At 39.5% G+C, this 19,179-nt stretch overlaps 1 protein-coding gene across 2 annotated transcripts in view; it reads right to left on the bottom strand.

Moving 5' to 3' along the window:
- TMEM163 (transmembrane protein 163) overlaps window positions 1-19,179 on the bottom strand; it is a 95,309-nt gene that overhangs the window by 37,457 nt on the left and 38,673 nt on the right. For both annotated transcript variants that reach the window (XM_035556089.1, XM_035556090.2), the window contains 2 exons: window positions 1,221-1,264; window positions 425-516 (listed from right to left, as the gene is read on the bottom strand). In XM_035556089.1, the coding sequence (XP_035411982.1) occupies window positions 425-516; window positions 1,221-1,264 (136 nt within the window). The remainder of the gene's footprint in view (window positions 1-424; window positions 517-1,220; window positions 1,265-19,179) is intronic.

Here is a 19,179-nt window from a genome sequence, read left to right on the forward strand (position 1 = left end):
AAGTACACATATAATACAAGCACTGATTTCAAAGGGATATGATAAGAATGGTAAGAATAATGGAGAAAAATGCAAAATAAGAGATTTACATATCCATTACAGACTGCAAATACAGTTCATCTGATACAGATGCTGCAAGGAAAAAAAAAAAAAGAAAGAAAACAACAACAACAACAACAACAACAACAACAAACAAAGCCCTAACAATTACTATATTGGCTGCAAAGAAAACCCCAGTCACAGGGAGGTCTGCCCAAGTACAGGCTGCATGTTTGGGTGCAAGCAGTAAATGGGCACAAGGAATGAATACTTGCTGAAATGACAAAAAAAATTTTGCCAAAGCTCTGGAATTTGTAACATCACAGCCTGACAGCAAAAGCTCTGCAGGCCTTTATCAAAGCCAAAAGTAATTAAGTGTACTTACATGTACTCCCTGTGTGCAGAATGTACAGCAGCTGCATTGCTGTAACGCCACAAAACTATCGCTGATGACAAAACATCCAGGGTAGCATCAAACTGAAAGAGATACAGAGTCAATTGGTTAGTGGGCCATTAATACGCCCTGTACTAGGAGTAATGCATTTACCATCCTGCTGCACAGGCACAAAGCAGCTTCAAATAAATCATTTTAATGAAAGTAGGATTTACATTCGTTAAATTGATCTTCACATTTTTGCCATGTGTTATTGCACAATGATACACTTCAGAGCTCATTAAGTCACCAAAGGATTAAGAACATTTATTTGTAATCCATCACCCGTGGAGGAGTTCAAAAAAACTGCCACTGTGGCACCACAAGAGTTAAATTATTAATATATTCATATGCAAGGACTCTAAAAGTGATTGAAATTGCCTGTCAAACATTGTTTTTCCCTGGAAATTCACTAATTTTCTTCAGTAGAAAGTTTGGTTTCAAAGCAAGGAAATGTTAACTTTTTTTCAAAATCCCATTTTATCAAGATTTCATATTATTCTATATCATCAGCAAGACAGAGAACATTTCTATTTCTAGCAAATGAAGACATGATTTTAGGTAACACATAAAAATTGCAAAAAAATATGCTTGCCCCACCAGAAGAACTTTCATTCCCAAGTCAAACTTTCTACAGCATTCATCTAACCTTCAAATTTAAAGGCTAAAATGTTTGAAATCAGGCATTTCATGTTCAGAAAGATGAAAAAAAAAAGTTAGAGAATATTTAAGTTGTATCTCTACTTACAGCAAATCCAAATGATGATGCACTGTATCTCATTACGGAGACAGCTAAAGAAAAGAAAACATTATTTAGAATCAATTAATTTTTTATCCTTTCTTTTTATCTCAGCTGGAAGCTCCAAAATTAGTTTCAACACATGGGCTTAGTTTCACCCAGCTGCCACTAGAATGACCTGACCCAAACTTACAGAAGGTCTACAAGGAAGACCTAGCGCTCCAGGACATGGTTAGGTCACTCAAGAGCTGCTTTTCTTTCTTCCAGAACAGTAATGGGACAGAGTTTACCACAGCATTCAGAAATTGTGATTTTATGAAGTATGCTGCCTTCTGGATGAGGTTTTGGGTAAAAATATGTTGAAACCACCATTTGAAACTCTCAGAAACTTCACATCTCAGAGTGATTTTTGCTCCACCAGGGCACAGAAGTCCACCTCTTTGACAATGAACTTGCTGCCAGAAAATTATGGAGGTCCATCCAGGCACCTTGACTGCCATCTTTCTGACAAAATCTTTTTTCAGTAATGGCAAACTAGAGTTCTGTGGCACTTATTGGGTAATCAGTGATTAAAATCTTGGAATAAATATCCCTTTTCTTATTCATCTAAGACATAGCTCTGGCTACCAGCACGCCAGATACCACAAATGTTTGGACCTTCTCCTTACAGCTGACCAAAACGAAAAGAAAAGTCATCAAGTTCCTTTCCAGATATGTTTTTTTTATTATTATTATTCTCAAAGTTGAGATGTATTCAAGCAGTAAGTACGGATTTACAGCTCCCTCTCATTACTAAATCATCATTTCCCACACTTCAGCTCGTAGGTGCAAAAAGAAGCTGTACTCCTTGGTTAGATACACCGGGCAAAAGCTCCACTTGTCAAGCTGACACCAGCTTGCCGTGTTCCAGCTGCAAAATTGAACACTTCACTGCATAAAAATATGTTTCCTATCAGATTCCCAATGCATACCTCCTTAGAGTCGTACAGTTCCCAGAACTGCATAGGCTGCATCAACAACAATATGGGCATTCACAGGCACACACGTGCCTGCCCTGTGCCAGTAGTTATTGTTTTCATGTGATGCCATTCAAAGCCACTTTCTTCCTACTGTATCTCTAGACTGCCTCTGAAGTGGAATTCTCTCCCCAGTTTTGACTAATTTTCCAGCTTTTTTTCCCCTACCCTAATCCAGATTTAAAACATTAACTCTGTGTTTCCCTTAAAAATGAGTACTAAAATGAGTTTCTATGGGAGTTACATCTTAAGAATGCTTCGGGAGACATATTTAGTGTCTTTAAAGCGTAACTTTATTTTTATGTATTCTACCACAGTGCATACCCACAGCGCTAATGCACAATCTGCTTGGCCTGAGCTATCTGAAACGGGAACTAAAAACAAGAATTAATCATTGGTTAATCATTGGACCAACAGTGTCACAAGACTGCTCAAACCTTCTTGCTAGCCAGTGAATAAGATCAGTAGAAAAGACTTTCCAAAGACTGTTATCCTTGGATATCCTTTCAGTACTAACTTCTGGTGGTAAAAGGCCATAATAAAAGTAGGAATGACCATTTAAGCAAGGGGAAGATGTATTTTTGTATTATTTAATTACATACTGGTTTTAACAACCCATTTGTCATTCATTCCATGTCAAATAACAATGTTAAAGTACCTTCAACACTGATTTAAGCACATTAATCCTTCCAGCTGACAAGTACAGTAATAAAGTTCACCAGTAAATCACTCCAGCTTACACGGGATTTCTGGCCATGAGTCTAGGCTCTGTGGCAAAGAAATCAACTGCAGTAGTTGCATACAGGGCATTGACTACTGGATGTGGCCAGTCTGACTACCTCCCACAAAGACAACCACCGGCTCCCATCCCATGCCCCGAAGAAAGGACTTTTGGGGAAGTTCTTATTACCATCCAAGCACTTGAGACCCTGGGGTGAAGGTCTGTGGACCACCAGTGGTCCTCATGCCCGCAGCATCACCACCGTGCACAGCATCACAGGATCACGAGGCGAGGGTTTCACCCCCTTTCTCCTTGATATACATTCTCAGTTATTCTCAGATGACTCTCTGATATTAAAACAAAACAAACAGATTCCTAATCTCCTTGAATCAGGATGATGGTAGGAAACAAGCAATGAGGAAAGAGCAGAGTGGGTAGCTTAAAAATCCTTTGGAGTCACTGTATGCGTTTAGCAGCTACGGCGACATGACTGGGGGAGCCAGCTTTTAGCTATTCAATTGGCTGAATTGGGCAGCATTTTATTACCTCAAAAGCAAAGGAGATTATCCTAATGCATTTCCCTGACATTTGTAAACAGAACTTGCAAGCAGCCAGAACCTAAAAATAGAGGCAGCACAGTGAGCCACAAATCTACCACTGTCTCCACCTGTATAGTGACATCAATCTGTGAAGTCTGCCAAGATCAGATTTGACTACAGCTCCTTCACCCCCCCCAAAGTAATTCAAAATAAAGAAAAATACCCCCTTTTCCCACAAATTCTGCCCTCAGAAAAAATATTTTCCCCCATTCCTGTTCCCATGTGCCTCAGAAAAACCATACTGTGGCCCTAACAATACCACGCCAATTTAACTCTTCAGCTGCCCAGTCTCTTGCCAGCCTTCGCCAGGTCTAACCCATCTAAAATGTGTTCCTGGAGAACCCAGACCCGCAGGTACCTGGGACTGGGGAGAACACTGGCACCCTTCTGCACAACCAGATGAGGCAAGAAATAGGACAGAGAATTAACTCTGCCTCCTGTTCTCCCAGCCAGAAATCGCTGGGTCTGGGTTATCAGAAGGATGGTACATAAAAGTGCCTCCTCCATCCGTCCCAAAATCTCCTATTACCTATTCAGAGAGGGGAAAGTGTTTTTAGGAAGCTTCTTGATGGGACAATCCATCTAGTGTGTTCACTTTAAAGGTAGCCTTTTGAAAGGCACACCTGAGTGTCGGCATATAAATGATCGGGCTTCAATGCACACGACCTGCACTTGGCAGATATCAGGCAGGCAATTTAAGCATCACTCGAAGTGTTGGGTTTATTTCTGTGTGTATTACCATGCACATCTTGCAGGTTGCGCAGAGTCACGAGCAAGAGGGCTGGGAGCTGCACTGAATCCCAAGCGAAACTGAAGTGTTGTGTTTTCATCTCCCGGTGTTGGCACAACATCAAAAACTAGTATTACAATAAATATTTCAAAGTAAATCCAAGCACAGAAAACCAAAGGAGAAATACTTTTTGAAAAATCCACGAAAAGTCCCTCACAACAACCAAACACAAAGAACAGACACAGCTCGAATACCACAAGTACTTGTTCTGAACCCTACTAATTGCACATGAGGGCCAGCAGGTACACATGCCTTTCCCCAGGTACCAGTTTTTCCCCACACAGAAATTTTAGGAGAGCAAAATTTACAGATGTTTATGCACATGCCTGCAGTATCTGCAATAAGCAGGGTAGCTACAAATAGCTGCTAAACACCTGGTATCTCGGAGCTGACTCTGCCAGACATCGAATCTGCATGGGCAGTCCATCAGCATCGTGTTCCTACACCTGTGTTTCTGTCTGAAAGTTAAAAAGACAAAACTATACCAACCCTATCTGTACAAAATGTGAAGATTTTGCCAGTTTTATAATGATATCCCCATGGTAAAGACCCTTAATTCTGGTTAATACCATTGTACCAGTATGGTTTCAAGTGAAAGTATAACTTTGACCTTGAGCCCAAGAGAGTTACGATATTAAACCTGGCCCTTGATCTCAGTCGAGTTATGACAGATTTGTAGGAGTGCTGATTTTTCTGCCTGTCTGGAAGTCTCTGTGCAGAATGACGTGCAGAAGGGCATTCGGAGACTTCTATCCCAGGGGAAGAAGCTGCGGGATGGGCAGTGCGATTTGGGGACCTTCCCTCAGCTCTGCCACTGGCCAGGGTACGGCTGTAAGGCCAAGAAGCCACTCTGCTCTAAGTTGTTCTCTTCCGGTTTCTGAATTTGTTTTCTGCACACATCCTACACACTTCAGAGGAGCACTGCATCATCCAGCCTATTTCTACTGTTCCTTGGACTGCAGGCAGAGCTGGACCTTAATGTGCACTAAAGCAGTAAAGCTAAGGAACCTAGGATTTACAACTCCTTCCCTTCAAAAAGAAAGGTGCAATCCCACCAAAAGTATTAATCAGCTTTACCTTTTCCTTCGTTTTTTTTAAAGGATTGAGGTCCTTGATGTAAACGAGTAATTCTATTTGATGTTACTTTTCTTTACTGCTTCCATAGTAAAACAAAAAAAAAACAAAAAAAGCTCAAGGTATCCTAAACATCTTTGCAGATTCAGCCTGGTGACAAATGCTGCCATTGGTAGTGGTAACATTTTCCAGGAATATCTTTCATTCCTTGCCTTGTTCTCAGCTAATACTTTTTTGTTTCACTCCTTTGCAATAATCGAATCTTTAACAGCTACAAATTTCCATAACTTTATTTACTTCATTGAATTACAACAGTGTGTATCAGGAGAAGATTTGTTGGAGTTTAATCCAAGCAATCCTTTTCAATTTGCTGATATTGTAACAAAAAATACTAATTATTATCACCTCTGACTCCAGGATTTTTTTTAACTGAAATCACTCATTTTTCAACGTTTCAATGTCATAATTTTAAAAAAGATATATTTTTTTCATGGTTCTTGAAAATAACTAAAGACCAGTTCTCCCTTAATTCCCTTTGTTTATGTGTTTTCTGATGATATTTTTCTTGTCACTGCATCACTGCCTTATGGCAAAGGACCAGAGGAGGTCCATTTCAGGGGCTACATATTCACAGGACTGGGTTTCAAGCAGGCAGCATGGATGCCATTTTCCCAAAGGGACTAATGAGTAGTCACTCATTATACTCATCTTTACTACCAAAAGAGCATCCCTGCCTCCACTGGCAGGTCCCACCAATGAGCAGAACAGCCCTGGCAGCTGAGCAGGACTGAACTATGCTCCCTGGTTGTTAGATCTTGAATTATGAAATATTCCTACTGGAAAAACGAAGCTATTACTTTCAGAAGATGAAAAAAAATATCCATGTGGAGAAAACAATGAATAATTTTCTCTGCAATACACAGTAAACAGCCCCCAAGAGCATACCAGTAGTGTAAAAAAACAAGCAAACGCAGACTAATAAAGAGACACAGACCGAGGATAAATCAGTTCCTGATTTCAGAAAAAAATAATGTCTCTTTTAACAGCTGCTGAGATAACTTCCATAAACAACGAGCCTTCACTGATGCACTTTGGTAGATGTAACGCTAAGAAATGGTAAATCAAATACACCAGAGCAGCCAGTGGTGCACGACACACTTTCCAGCACAGCTAGGCTAAAAACTATTCATTCAGGGAAAGCTTTTAGAAAAAAATAAACAAAAGAACAACAGAAATCAGGCAACTCCAGTAAGGCAGAGTTAGCAACAATTTCCAGGGATGCTCCAAAGCCCGTGCAGTGGCAATCGTGCAGCACGTCCAAGCCCTGCGCAGAGCAGGGAGGAAGCAGGAGCCCTCCTGTCCAGCATCCCACTGCGTCACACACTCCCGTGCTTCCTCTGTCATATGCCAACCTTCTGTTTTCAAACTGGATGACCTCAACAATAAACAAATAAATAAATAAAAGCATGCAAAAAAAATAGGCAGACAGAGAGAGAAGAAAGCACTATTTTGGTTTAGTTTTGGCTTTGCAGGGGGCAGGAACAAGAAGAGGGTCCATATGTTAATACTCCAGTTTTCCCAGGTTGAGCTTTATTGGGATGTTAAATGCATACATTTGCATTTAAGTATAGGAATATTAACACTTGAAGGCATGTAAGAGATGCTACTTTTCCTTCCATGCACACGGTGCTAAATCTATGCCACTGAACGTACAGGTGTATAGGCTGCTGTATTTCAAACAGGGTCACTTGAATCACCCAAAATAACTCCGTGCGGTGACATTAAAGCACATTGTCTTTTAATGACACATGTATTATTGAAGCTCCAGTGCCAAAGACAACAGCTGAAGAAGTCTGTGATGTTGCACATGCCCCAGCTTCACATTTACTAGGGCAGCTTCTGCAGTTTATACGCACAACCCACAGGCTTTGCTTTTTGGAGTCTGATGTTAGCTTCCAAACCCAAAGGAAGCAGTTTGGCCCTGTTCACAGACAAGGAATGGGTGGTGCTTTGGCTAAAAACCCCACAAATGACCAGAAATGTTGAGCGATGCTAGACATACTCAACAGCCCTTTCTAAAGCCCTGGGGCCAAGATGTGTAACTCTCTGTATCCAAATGAAGGTTATTCCACATTTAATGACCTAGGAGACTCTACAGAGGTAAAATTTCTTCCATCTTGTTGTGTTTTACTGACCAGAGGTAAAGCTAGCAGAGAAGTGTTCAGATCCTCCGCGGCATAAGAAGGTTATTCTCAGGAGCTTGGCCAGTTGCTTTGAGCAGATTTTACCTAAGTTAACAGAATAAGCCAGAAAAACATGGTGAAGGTTTGGAAAAGTTTATCTGACTTAACTGGGTTTCTGGAAGCTTCACAGAGATCCACTGAACTCGTATTTTATACCTGTACCCCCAAACCCTGGACACAGGCTGAACGTCTTTTACCAGTCCCTGAAGATCCGTCAGCCCCAGGCAGAGCCATCCAGCCTTTAGCTTATGGGAACATCCAGCCTGGATGCTGCCGGCAGGGCTTTGAATTGTTAATAAAAGAGTTGAAATATTGCCATCTTTCTCATGGTCTGGTAAGTTCATGTCCTGGGGTCACACTAGAAAGACTGAGAGACCCTCTCAAAAGCATACATAAAGAACAATAGCATACACGAGCTACAGCTCGGATGTGTAGAATTCAAATGCTACACATTTGCTACACATAAAATGCCTGAATTTAAATTATATTTAAATTAAATTTAAATTCAGGCTAGCTCTACAGCCCAACCAACAATAAATGTCCCTATATAAAAAATGAGACTGTTTATTAGCTTTTATTTAGAACATAAGCACATTAAAAAGAACATAACCACTGCAAACTGCATCCCCCCACCCTGGACAAGGTTACTGGGTTCCATTACTGCGAGGAAGCCTAGAGGTTTAAATTACACAAGATGTTTCACTTGAAGTTTGCCAAATTTAGACTGAAGGAAATGGATCAGAAAACTCCAAATTCCAGACCTCCAGATTCAGAAATTATTTTTTAATTTGAACCTATTTTTATCGTAATATTTCAAGTTTGGCTTGATTGTGAACTGTATTTTCCACAGTTGTGGTATATTAGGCACCAAGAACAATTAAAGAATCATCAATGCTGCTATTAAAATAATAAGTAGGTCCAGTTTAAAAATGTTGCAAAGAAACTTAAATAATTGTACAGTATTGTAAAACCTAATTCTCAACCTGTCAGCATGGTACAAAGATTCAAAACACAAGCCTTACAGTGCATCCAGACAGCATTTCATAGCTTGGTATTCCAGGTTCAAAATCCTCAGACCAGCAGACAAACCCAGCCCAGCCTTAAATACCTGGAATAACACTCTAGAGAAACCTCTGCTCCATATAAATTGTCTGACCGAAGTGCAGCATGGAGGATTTAGATCAAGTGAGGATTTAGTTAGCTTTGCCATACATCATATTCCTTTCTAGAAGTATTCCATCTATCCCTTACCTGACATATAGTTCTTAAATAACATCAGAAAAAATATGGCTGTGCTTTAAATCTACTCAAGCTGAATTCCTTCTGAAATTCCATAAATTTTCAGAAAAGAAACATTTTAGCCATGGTAAGCATTTAAAAACAGCCCACAAAAACATCTGTGCATTGGCTAAGTTCCCATACTAACCGCAGGAGCCCCTTCTCACTGTCTGCTCTCCACAACACAACACACGTGCGTTTTCTGGTTATAAATAAATACAGACCTGCCAGATCATATTTTCACTGTAAACTTCAATATACACATTTTTGATGAAAGATCTTTTCTTTCTTCTCGAATTTCAGTACAATTTTAAGCAGTTAATGTGCTGTAACAATAAATTGCACTATTTTGTGTTTACCCTACAACGTTTTCCAAACAAATGGGAATCTATTTTTTCTTTGTTTATTTTTCCTCTTTGCTTTTTTATCCTGAAGGATAAACGTAGTCCTAGCTACGTTCACCACTGGTAAATATTAAACCATTATATACTCATTTTTACTTTGTAATGTCGTTGATTTGCTTTACATGAGTAGCAGCACTACTTCCACTGCAGTTATTTGCCCCTCTGGAGTCAGAGTTCCTGCAGGTGCCTATGGCTCTGTTCCACTCTGATGTGACCACCCAAGACTGCATCACCACAATACAATCATTCCCAAACCACAGCCAGCAAAGGACATAACTAACAGGAATGCCTTGCCAGTGCTCTTCTAGACACTGGCTTCTAATTAGGACAGTTTAAAGTAAGGAATTTCTCTTTCTCTAGCAGTAGATGTCTTCAGATTGCCTGTAGACTCCTCTGACCCGCTCCCTGGCAGAAGAGAACATGCCTTTGGTTTAAAGACAGAGGAAGCTAAGGTAGCAAAATCTCTACCTAAGGGCCCTCCTTGCTCTGGCAAAGTCCTGGTCATGGTGATCTTTATGTTTGGTCACAGAGGCACACACCTACTTACCTGGCCTGAAATGGTTCAGGAACCTGGAATTGCAGCTGGATGTAACACGTAAAAGGGCTTAACTCGACCCGAAGTGAAATGGTTGATTTGGGGGGAAACAGACAAGTTTTTAATTGATGAATTTTAACTTCTTAATTCTGTATGTGTGTGGACAGAGTTATGATGTCGTTAGAGACATACAGGTATATTTACAATAAACCCACATTACAGAGGTTTCCCCAGTTCACAGATAAGGACACAGACCTGGATCAAGGATCATAAGAGATCTGAAGATGATGGGAGCAGAACTGGACTCTGAAGAGAAATTGTAAATGTTGGAAAAGGCAGCCAGGTCCAGGTGGTCGTCATGTGTTCACACCTCATACTGCCTTACTAAGTTACTTTTGGAAAACCCTTAAATCTTGCCTTTTTTAGAGTTTTTAACTATACAATGACACTACAGTACTTCAACGCTTCAGGATGGTACACAAACGAAAAATAGTTTTACCATATGGAAGCATCTAGCAATTCTGCAAGGAGTGACAGCAGGCTCCATGAATATCTTATCTATCTGAATAAGTTGTTTAGCATGATAATTTGCCTTTTGTGATATTTCACACTCAAAGCACTGCCTCAACTTTTGGAAATGCAAACATTAACTACTGAAAATGGTAACCCAATTAGAAATGATTTGCGTGATCTTTATGGCATTCCCATAGCCTAACAGTTTTAAGATATTCTATTTTTATACTAGAAGTATTTCAGCAGACTTCTGAAAATCAAAGCAGACTTGCTTTTAGACAGAAATATAGCAGCACTTGAGAAGCGTATCAGGTGTTGAATAAAACACATAGTGAACAGAATTTTATACTGCCTTTTATCTTATGTTAGTGTAATGTAATTATATATTTTTTAATTAATTGTCCTAATATTTCACGAGACTAATGCAACCCCCTTTGCTGGGTTATTATAAGCACCTTTTCTTCTCACTGCAACCCATGTAACACAAATGCATTGAGACCTCTGAATACAAAAGTGGCTATTTTAAGCATCCTTGGTTTTAGATAGCTTTCAAAGCTTTTGAAATTGAAGTACAGAAAAATGAGTTCACACAGAATTGACAGCTGGACACCCAGTAACGAAGATACCCCAAATAATTGTGTGAAAGAGCTGTTAAAGACAAATTCAGGTAAATGAGAATAGATAGGCTGGTCAGTTTGTTTGTTTTAAGCAATTTCTAGCATAACGATTTATCTGTGCTCTATTTTTGGCCAAAAAAATCACTTAAATTCAACAGGAAATCTGTCAGAAGGACTGAAGGTAAACTAAGATATTTGCTTGACACCTTCCTGAGTATTTTTGTCTGGTTCCTCCCTCAGCTAACAGGTGGTAAGTCCCGCAATGCTGTTCTTGAGGAAGATAAACAAAATTAGAATAATTTCTCTGCAAATATGCATTCGGGATTTAGAAATCTGAGCCTGCTACCCTGACTGGAGTCCATCTGTGACTGGCCCTGGCTCATAAAGGATCCTGGGACAGGGATCTAACCTGGAAGCTGGAGGGAACGGAGCACGATCCGACGCAGATCTGCCCCACGCAGCAGTGCAGCAGGCTTGTTCTCCAGAGCCAACTGTTCTTGTCGCCACATGGATCGGTGCCTTCCACAGCACTTCCTACACCAGCCAGTCACTAACGTCACCACTGCTTCCCTCCATCGTCAGCGGGAGATGTGCGAGAGAGGAGCCTAATAATGCAAACGTTGAAAGCTTTTTCTCATCCCCATTTAAAGGTAAAAAAAGAGGGCTTGTATTTATTTCTCTACGCGCTGCTTTCATGAACATGTGAAGAATGGAGCATGGTGTGTAAGACAAGACCAGAAGAAATTCACATTTATGGCATTCAGTCTTATATTAGATGTTTGTTCTCTGAGCATTTTAATGACCTGAGAATATGAAAAACAAGGAAGATTCGAACTGGAAAGCTTTGGTTGTTGAAAAATAAATTTGTTTTCCTTCTATCTTTGCTCACCATCCCTATAAATTTAAGAGACAAGCCACATATCACAGTAACCTCCATTTTAATTAGATGGCTAGCAAGCTGCCCAAGAACCAAAACAAGCTGCCAAATACAATTAAGCAGGTTGTCAGAATATAGCACAACATTACAGAGATTTTCTTTTTACAGAGCGAATAAGAATGCTAACCCTACCAGACACCTCCGTGAACTAGTAGAGAAACTTTAAGCCTGGCTTCAGATAAAATTGGAATAAGGATTTTTAAATGTGTAAGTTGCTTTTTGGTGTAGAGTTTTAGCTACTCCTCCTGACTGTGGGAGAGGACATCCATTCAAACTTCTCTGCCCGTGGGTGCAGCCAGCTTTGGCGTGTAGACATTTCACATCTCAGACTTGGAGAACTCTGACAGGGGAGTTCCCACACTCCAAGAATCTGCATTTTTTAAAATGCAACATCACTTGCAATCCCTTTGCTGGTTTTTATGTTCAAGAACTCATCTACATTGGGTATTTGACAAAACACTGAAATTCAGACATGAATTTCAATTCAGACATGGAAAAATTACATTGGAATAAAATCACATTTATTTTGGAACTGAGTGTAAGTTGGGAAAACTGTCATGATTTTGCACAATATTTTTACTGGTCAATTTTGCTAATATGAGTAAAAATTACCCAACCAACTACAGTAGTTCTGAATAAGCAACTATTTTTATCATTTAATTTTATTTTGATACTGTCTTATCAACATTTATGTACATTTACTGTATCGTTGGATATCTTGTGGCACAATAGCACCTAGAATCTTACCCTATAAACTCATTTCTATGATCAAATGACTGGAAAGCAAGAGATGACCATAAATGTTACCTTGCTGTTCATTCAGACCAGCTGGCTGATTTTGGCACATACATCGACAGGCTATCACAGCTTCCGACCAAAGTCACACTTCACTTACATTTCTGTCTCTGTTAGCAAAGATCATCTTATTTGCACAGATTAGTTAAATAGTCCAGCTAACTGCAAGTAAAATGTATTGATAAAGAAGGGAGGGAATTGCAGGCTTATATAAATTGCTGCTCGTTGGGTGTAAGCAAACTGTTGAACATAGTGACTTCCACCCATCAGCTGGACTCTGAGGAACAAAAGAGGTTTGCTCATGAAATAAATGGTGAAATTAGGATATAATATCTATGAAGTTATTTATCTGAATTCTCTAAGCACAGAGGAAATGGTGCTTGCTGATTGCTTCATAGTGAAGGCAATTTTGTAAGCCTAGAAGAGAAGGTAGTAAGCCATCCAAGAAGAAATGTTCAAGACAGAAACTCCCTACAGCTCTTACTGTAAAAAATAAAAAATAAAAAATAAAAAATAAAACACTCTTAGCTTTATTTTAGCTTTGCCTTCAATGGAAGGCATGTTAGTTCATTACTGTGTAATAATTTTACTCTTTTCTATTCCCAAAAACACTTTAAAGTGCGCAAGTCCAGAAGACTTTTACTTGGCTGGACCTTCTTTGCCCATGCATTTTTAACTAAAACACATTTTCTTTTGTTAGCATGATTTCAGCTCAACAAAGATTGCAAACTCTTGCTTTATTTCTCATATGGCTGCTGGAATGTAAAGACAAAGTTTCAGCTGGGTTATTAATTCTTCTTCTGTACGGATCACCAAACAATGAAAACTCATCCTCCTTAGGCAGATTTAATTAAAAATCCAAGTTCTGAACACGGACATTCCTGCTAAATAAATCAAAAGTCAGGAAGAAGAAAAGGAAATCCCATGTTATCTTTTTTATCTTTCTAGGCTGAAATATAAACACACCTGTCAGGGACAGAAGCAGCTGTCTGATAGCTCTCTGTTGACTATAACCGTAGGAAGGAATTGAAAGCCCTTCAGACAAATCTCTTTCTCAGGCAGCATGCTAATCTTAGCAATCTATTGCTAAGGGCCACAATAAAGAAGCCTGTCATCAATCCTACTTCAGTGTTGTAATATGGAGATGTTCTGCTAGCAAGGATGGCACAGAGAGTGCAGACACATGGGACACAGAGAATAGCACTGCAGTCAGGCTCGGTATAGAAACCCCATATATTAAGTTAGCTGTGGGCTCTAAGCCATTCAGTAAAAATTACAAGGAAATGTGAGCCTTAGGAACAAATTTCCTTTGTTCTGTGTTTTTAAGGCAGCTTTGTTAGCTGCTTTTTCATAATTTTTTTTTTTTTTTTTCTGGAAACACATAATGCTGATTTTTCTAACAAAAACATTTTTAAACTATTACTGCTTTCTTCTAGTTGCTCAATCTGGACAATAGGTAGGAAATGCCACTCAGTAAGTCACAAAATCAGGAAGATCACAACAGCATCCACAAGGACACAGAGTTCTAAAACTAAAAGAAAAAAGAGCAAATGACTGACATACCACTCTACTTTGCATCTCTCCAATTTTGGAGTAATTGCCTTGACACATCTACTGCTAATTCTGATCAAAGTAACAGAAAAATCTCATTCCTGTCTGTACTAGATGAGCCTAATTTATTTGGAGAAAAAATAGTCCAGGTAACATCAGATAAAATGTGATGATAAGGCAGAAGGACATCAAAAAGCTGTATATTGCTATTTACAACATGTAATCATACTAATAAAACTCAAAGTGCATCAGTTATTTTTTGTTTTCCATGTACGACTGCTCCAAGGAGCAAGCTCCTGAAAAATGTCAGAAACGTATTCCCAGGACATATCCCTTTATGTCAAACAGCATGCACCTCTTCTTTTAGCACACAAAGGGGTTTTGTTGCCTTTTGTGTGTGTGTGTGTCTGTGTGTGATATAAAGGCTTCTTATTAGAATGAAACTAAAAGGAAATGTTCCACATTTCAGTATACTGGGATTGTTGAAAGCAGAATTGAGATGTAAGTGACCTGCAGCTACAATGATTTTTCAATGAAAGACCAAAAACACCAACAATCAGTGGAGTCACCTAAAATATTCCAACTTAATTTTTCCAAAATGATAAGCGCAGTCTGAAAAACAGCTGTTTCCTGCCAAGAGCACTTCTGAAAAGAGCAAACTTACAAAGGGTTAACACGTCTTCTACAATTATAATGGATTTGTATTTAAAAAGTCCAGTGCTCTGAATTTGTAGTCTCAAATCCTATCCCTGAGCCTGAGATTAATTCCCTAGAAGAGTTAGGTTTTCAGTGGCTGAGAATCGTAATGGCACTGTAGCGTTTTATACCAGCCAAAGCTAAAGCTGTCTTGCTCACTATTCCTGCTGTGCCAGATTTGCTGCTCTCCTTTCCTGGTGATGAAAGGCTTCGAGATGCACCGGGAAGGCTTCAGCCTGACTCCCCCTGTGACATGAGCACCACTGCCCCGAGCGAGCTCAGCTGCCCGCTGCAGGAAAGATGCTCCTCCTGCAAAGCCCTCCATGCCAAAACAGGTGTTCATATTCAGTCACAGCTCTCATCACATTCACGTACTCACTATTTTTCATGATCCCTCAGCCTCCCTCCCAGGTAAGACATTCTTTAAAGTCCACAAGTTATTGAATTGTTTTCCCTGCATTGCTCCTATTCATCTTTTCTTTCCCGCTGCCCTATGGTCAGAGCCAGACACTGGGTATGCCCTGCAGCAACGTACAAGAGAAATTGCAGAAAGTTCCTTCAGCCTAGTTTTCACCACACTTAAGAGAAAATAAGAAAAAATCAGCACTGCAAAGCTAATGTAAATTATCTGAAGTTAATGTGTACAAGCATAGAATTCAAACAACTTTCCAGCTACATATGAGAAGAATCTTAACAAATATTTTCCTTCTACCACCCCAAGAAGGTCAACTTCTGTTAGCTCAGCAGATACTGTTGCCAAGATTCAAACAAGTAGCCTATATTACTGCATTAAATACTATTTTCAAAAAAAAGTTTAAAAAAAAAAAGGATTATATGAGAAAAATAGCTTACTTTTGAAACGTAGAAAGAGCAAGCTACATGTTATTCGCTGTGCAAAGAAAATGACTGTGAGTTCAGTTCTGGAGTAATGTATAGTTACCTCCCAGTACATTTCACAGTAACTTGACTGTAATATAAGAGAGAAGCACAATATAAGAAGAGAGTCCCAGACTGTATAAATCTGCATCATGCTCTTTAGGTATTCTTATTATATTGCTTGATCATCCAGCTTTCATATAATTGACTGCTTATAACTATCAGCCTCCATTCATGTACAAAGATGTACACTCCTGCTGAAGGAGTTTTAGAATTGTCCTAAAAACCTTGTCAAGACTTCACCTGTGTGCTGTGACTAATCTCATGCTTTCCATCAGAAGTAGACATGGCATTCCTGCATCCTGCCATGGCGAAACCTCAACTCATGCTCCAAATTCATCTTTTCCCCCCTGGCCATTCCTTTCAGTTGCCTAGTTGACAATGACAAAGACTGATCACTCTGTGTTAGTCACCTTCTTCTGTACCACGGCATTTATAAAACCTCGCTGATGTGCAGTGACTCACGGTACTTGTACACAGCTCCTGTGCTTTGAGAAAGATTAACATAACCTTGCCACTGGTTACACAAGAAGAGAACTGAAAAACAAACACAAAATGTAAATGCAGTTATATACCTATTTATTCCAGCTCATTTTAATACAGAGCCTGTTGCTAAACTCAGGTCTCACCCAGTGCCCAGGAAAATCAATGGAATTACTTCAATTGATCCGAGTATACACTGGACCAGATCTACAACATCATTTTATTGTTACTCAATTTCAGTGGAAAAGTAGGTATACTTACATAAGTGTATTTTTGACCTTTTATACAAACACATTAAAACCTATTCAAAAGTGAACCAGTGTCCTAATCCACTCTTGAAGGTACTACAAAGCTCTGTACTTATGAGATCTTACTTTTAAAGCTAATCAACTCTAACAAAATGGAAGCACTTATGTTCTTTCAGTGTTACCCTGTGCCTGAATTCCGGTGGTTCAGTAGATTTTTGTGACTTGAAAACATTTTCAGTTCTTCTTAGAATGAATTTTACATGGAAATTCTGATCCATAGGCAAAAAACTGTTAAACCAAAGTGCATCAATAAGGTGTTGGTTCATCCTTAGACATGTGAAAGGAAATATGTGAGTCCACATAAATGTTCATTACAAAGAGGATAGTAAGTATGTCCTTTCTTTCCTAAAGAAAATTAATGTAGCCTAAAGAACAAGATGTAACAACCATTTATTTTAGAAATTTCTAAATAAAAACATCTAGAAACAGCATCAAAAAAAACCCTCTATAATCTTATTACTAAGGTTTGTATAGATTATTTAAAATGTTACAAGACAAACAAAAATCTGCATAGCAAGTCCTGCAGAGGAGATGAGCTGATTTCCTAAAGAATGTGGTCAACTAACTATAGAGCCTCTTACGGTGCTTTAAAGATGCAGGTCCTCTCTTTAGTACGGATTTTAGTGCAACGTGTTCTTATGACACAACTACATAATTAGAGAGATACCATACACAAAAGAACGTATTCTTATTTTTCCCTTGAGGTTTGGAACTACTGCTGCACCAGCATCATCTCCAAAGCAGTGCAAGTAATGGAAAACATAGTAAAATAAAAACAAGTGTCCAAAACAAATCCCACAGCCTTTACACTTGACTAAGAATTCGAGAAGCTGCAATAGTGTACAACAAGGCACACTTCACATCAAACCAAAACAAATGTGAAGTAGTCACTTGTGCACATCTGCCAACTGAATAAAGTTTAGCACTGCAAAGCAAAATATCCTTCTGTGTGTTTTCAAGTAGACGTAGGCAACACAAACACTGGGAGGAAAGCAAGCCAAACTATGCTGACAGATGTGGCAATATCCCGCATTTGTAGAAACCCAGAACAGTGCTAACACAGGGAGGTTCAGGTTGAAAAGTAGGAGACATTTCTTCTCAGAAAGAGCCATCAGGCATTGGGACAGGTTGCCCAGGGAGGTGGTGGTGTCACATTCCTGGGGGTGTTCAAAGAAAAGCTGGATTTGTGCTTAGGGACATGGTTTAGTGGGTGACATTGGTAGTAGGAGGGTGGTTGGACCAGATGATCTTGGAGGTCTTTTCCAACCTGAATGGTTCTGTGATCAGCTAGGAGAAGCAGAGCTCCCCCATGACACCAAAGAGCCCAAAAGAGCTGTGCTTATCAACAGCCAGCAGCAACAGATCGCTCCTCACATCCCAGCTTCGTGCCATCAGCAGAAAATGCTTCAGGTGAGGGAAAGGAAAGACAACTGCATATGGGCTTAAGCAGTCTTCAAGCTCAACCATTCAGCGGTAGCTACTCCTTTTGCTACTTTTCTAACACAATACCTGCTGCCACAGCAAAAGGAGAGAAGCAAGCGTGTGGGTTTCCTGGCACTCTTCTGGCACTGGCTTTCCTATTTTTTTTCAGCAGAGGAGCCTTCAGTTCTAAATGAAGAAACCAGCAGGGAAAGCAGCTGTGGCTCCTGCTCCTTTAAAACACAGCCCCAAAAAGCGACAGCTGAGCTGCTGGCCTCGGCTTGGGCAAAGCCAAGACTTGGGCTTTGTCCATCCCCAACACATCTTCAGCTGTTGCCGTGACAACGCCGACATCGCCACATGCTGCGAGAGGCTTTTAGTTTAAATATTGTATAAATGAACATAAATCTTTCATATTCCTCGGGCAGCTATTGTTTGTGAAGTGGGAGCCGTATTCCTCTTCTCAGCTTGACCGGAGGAAGAAATATTTTTAAAAATTTACTGGAGGAAAAAGCAGGGATTGTTACGCACTGAGCACAGAAAAATCTGACAGCCCAACCTGGCATAATTTTATTTTATGTTTTTGTTTTATTTAATGAAAAACAGGGCAGTAAGACTGTATCCTGAATGCAAGAAAGGTCGATTTCAACAAATTTTCTCTCTTGAAAAATTCAGGTGTGTTGGAAAACTGGGGACCTCCACTGTAACTTATTTTCCACATAGAACCTTAAAATAGCTCAAGTAAAAGATTTTTTTTAATGTTTTAGTATTCAAAGTGAACATTTGAGGGAGATTTTCAATTAATAGTATTTGAGATTTTATTTTTTAATTCCTTTTGGATTATATCTATAAACACTGAAGAATTTCCTCTCCCACCTGTCCCTAGCAGAGTTGCAAAGCCCAAAGATGACCCCATGCCTTCCTTTGGGGCTTTCTGCACTTGAGGATCTGTAAAAAAAACTTCAATACAGAGTATGGCTTCTATTACCATGGGCACATAGATCCATAATGATGATTCCATTATTTTCAGTCCTACATTCAGACAAGTATTGG

This window comes from Cygnus atratus, chromosome 6, assembly GCF_013377495.2.
Source record: "Cygnus atratus isolate AKBS03 ecotype Queensland, Australia chromosome 6, CAtr_DNAZoo_HiC_assembly, whole genome shotgun sequence".
In the NCBI taxonomy this organism is placed as follows: Eukaryota; Metazoa; Chordata; class Aves; order Anseriformes; family Anatidae; genus Cygnus; species Cygnus atratus.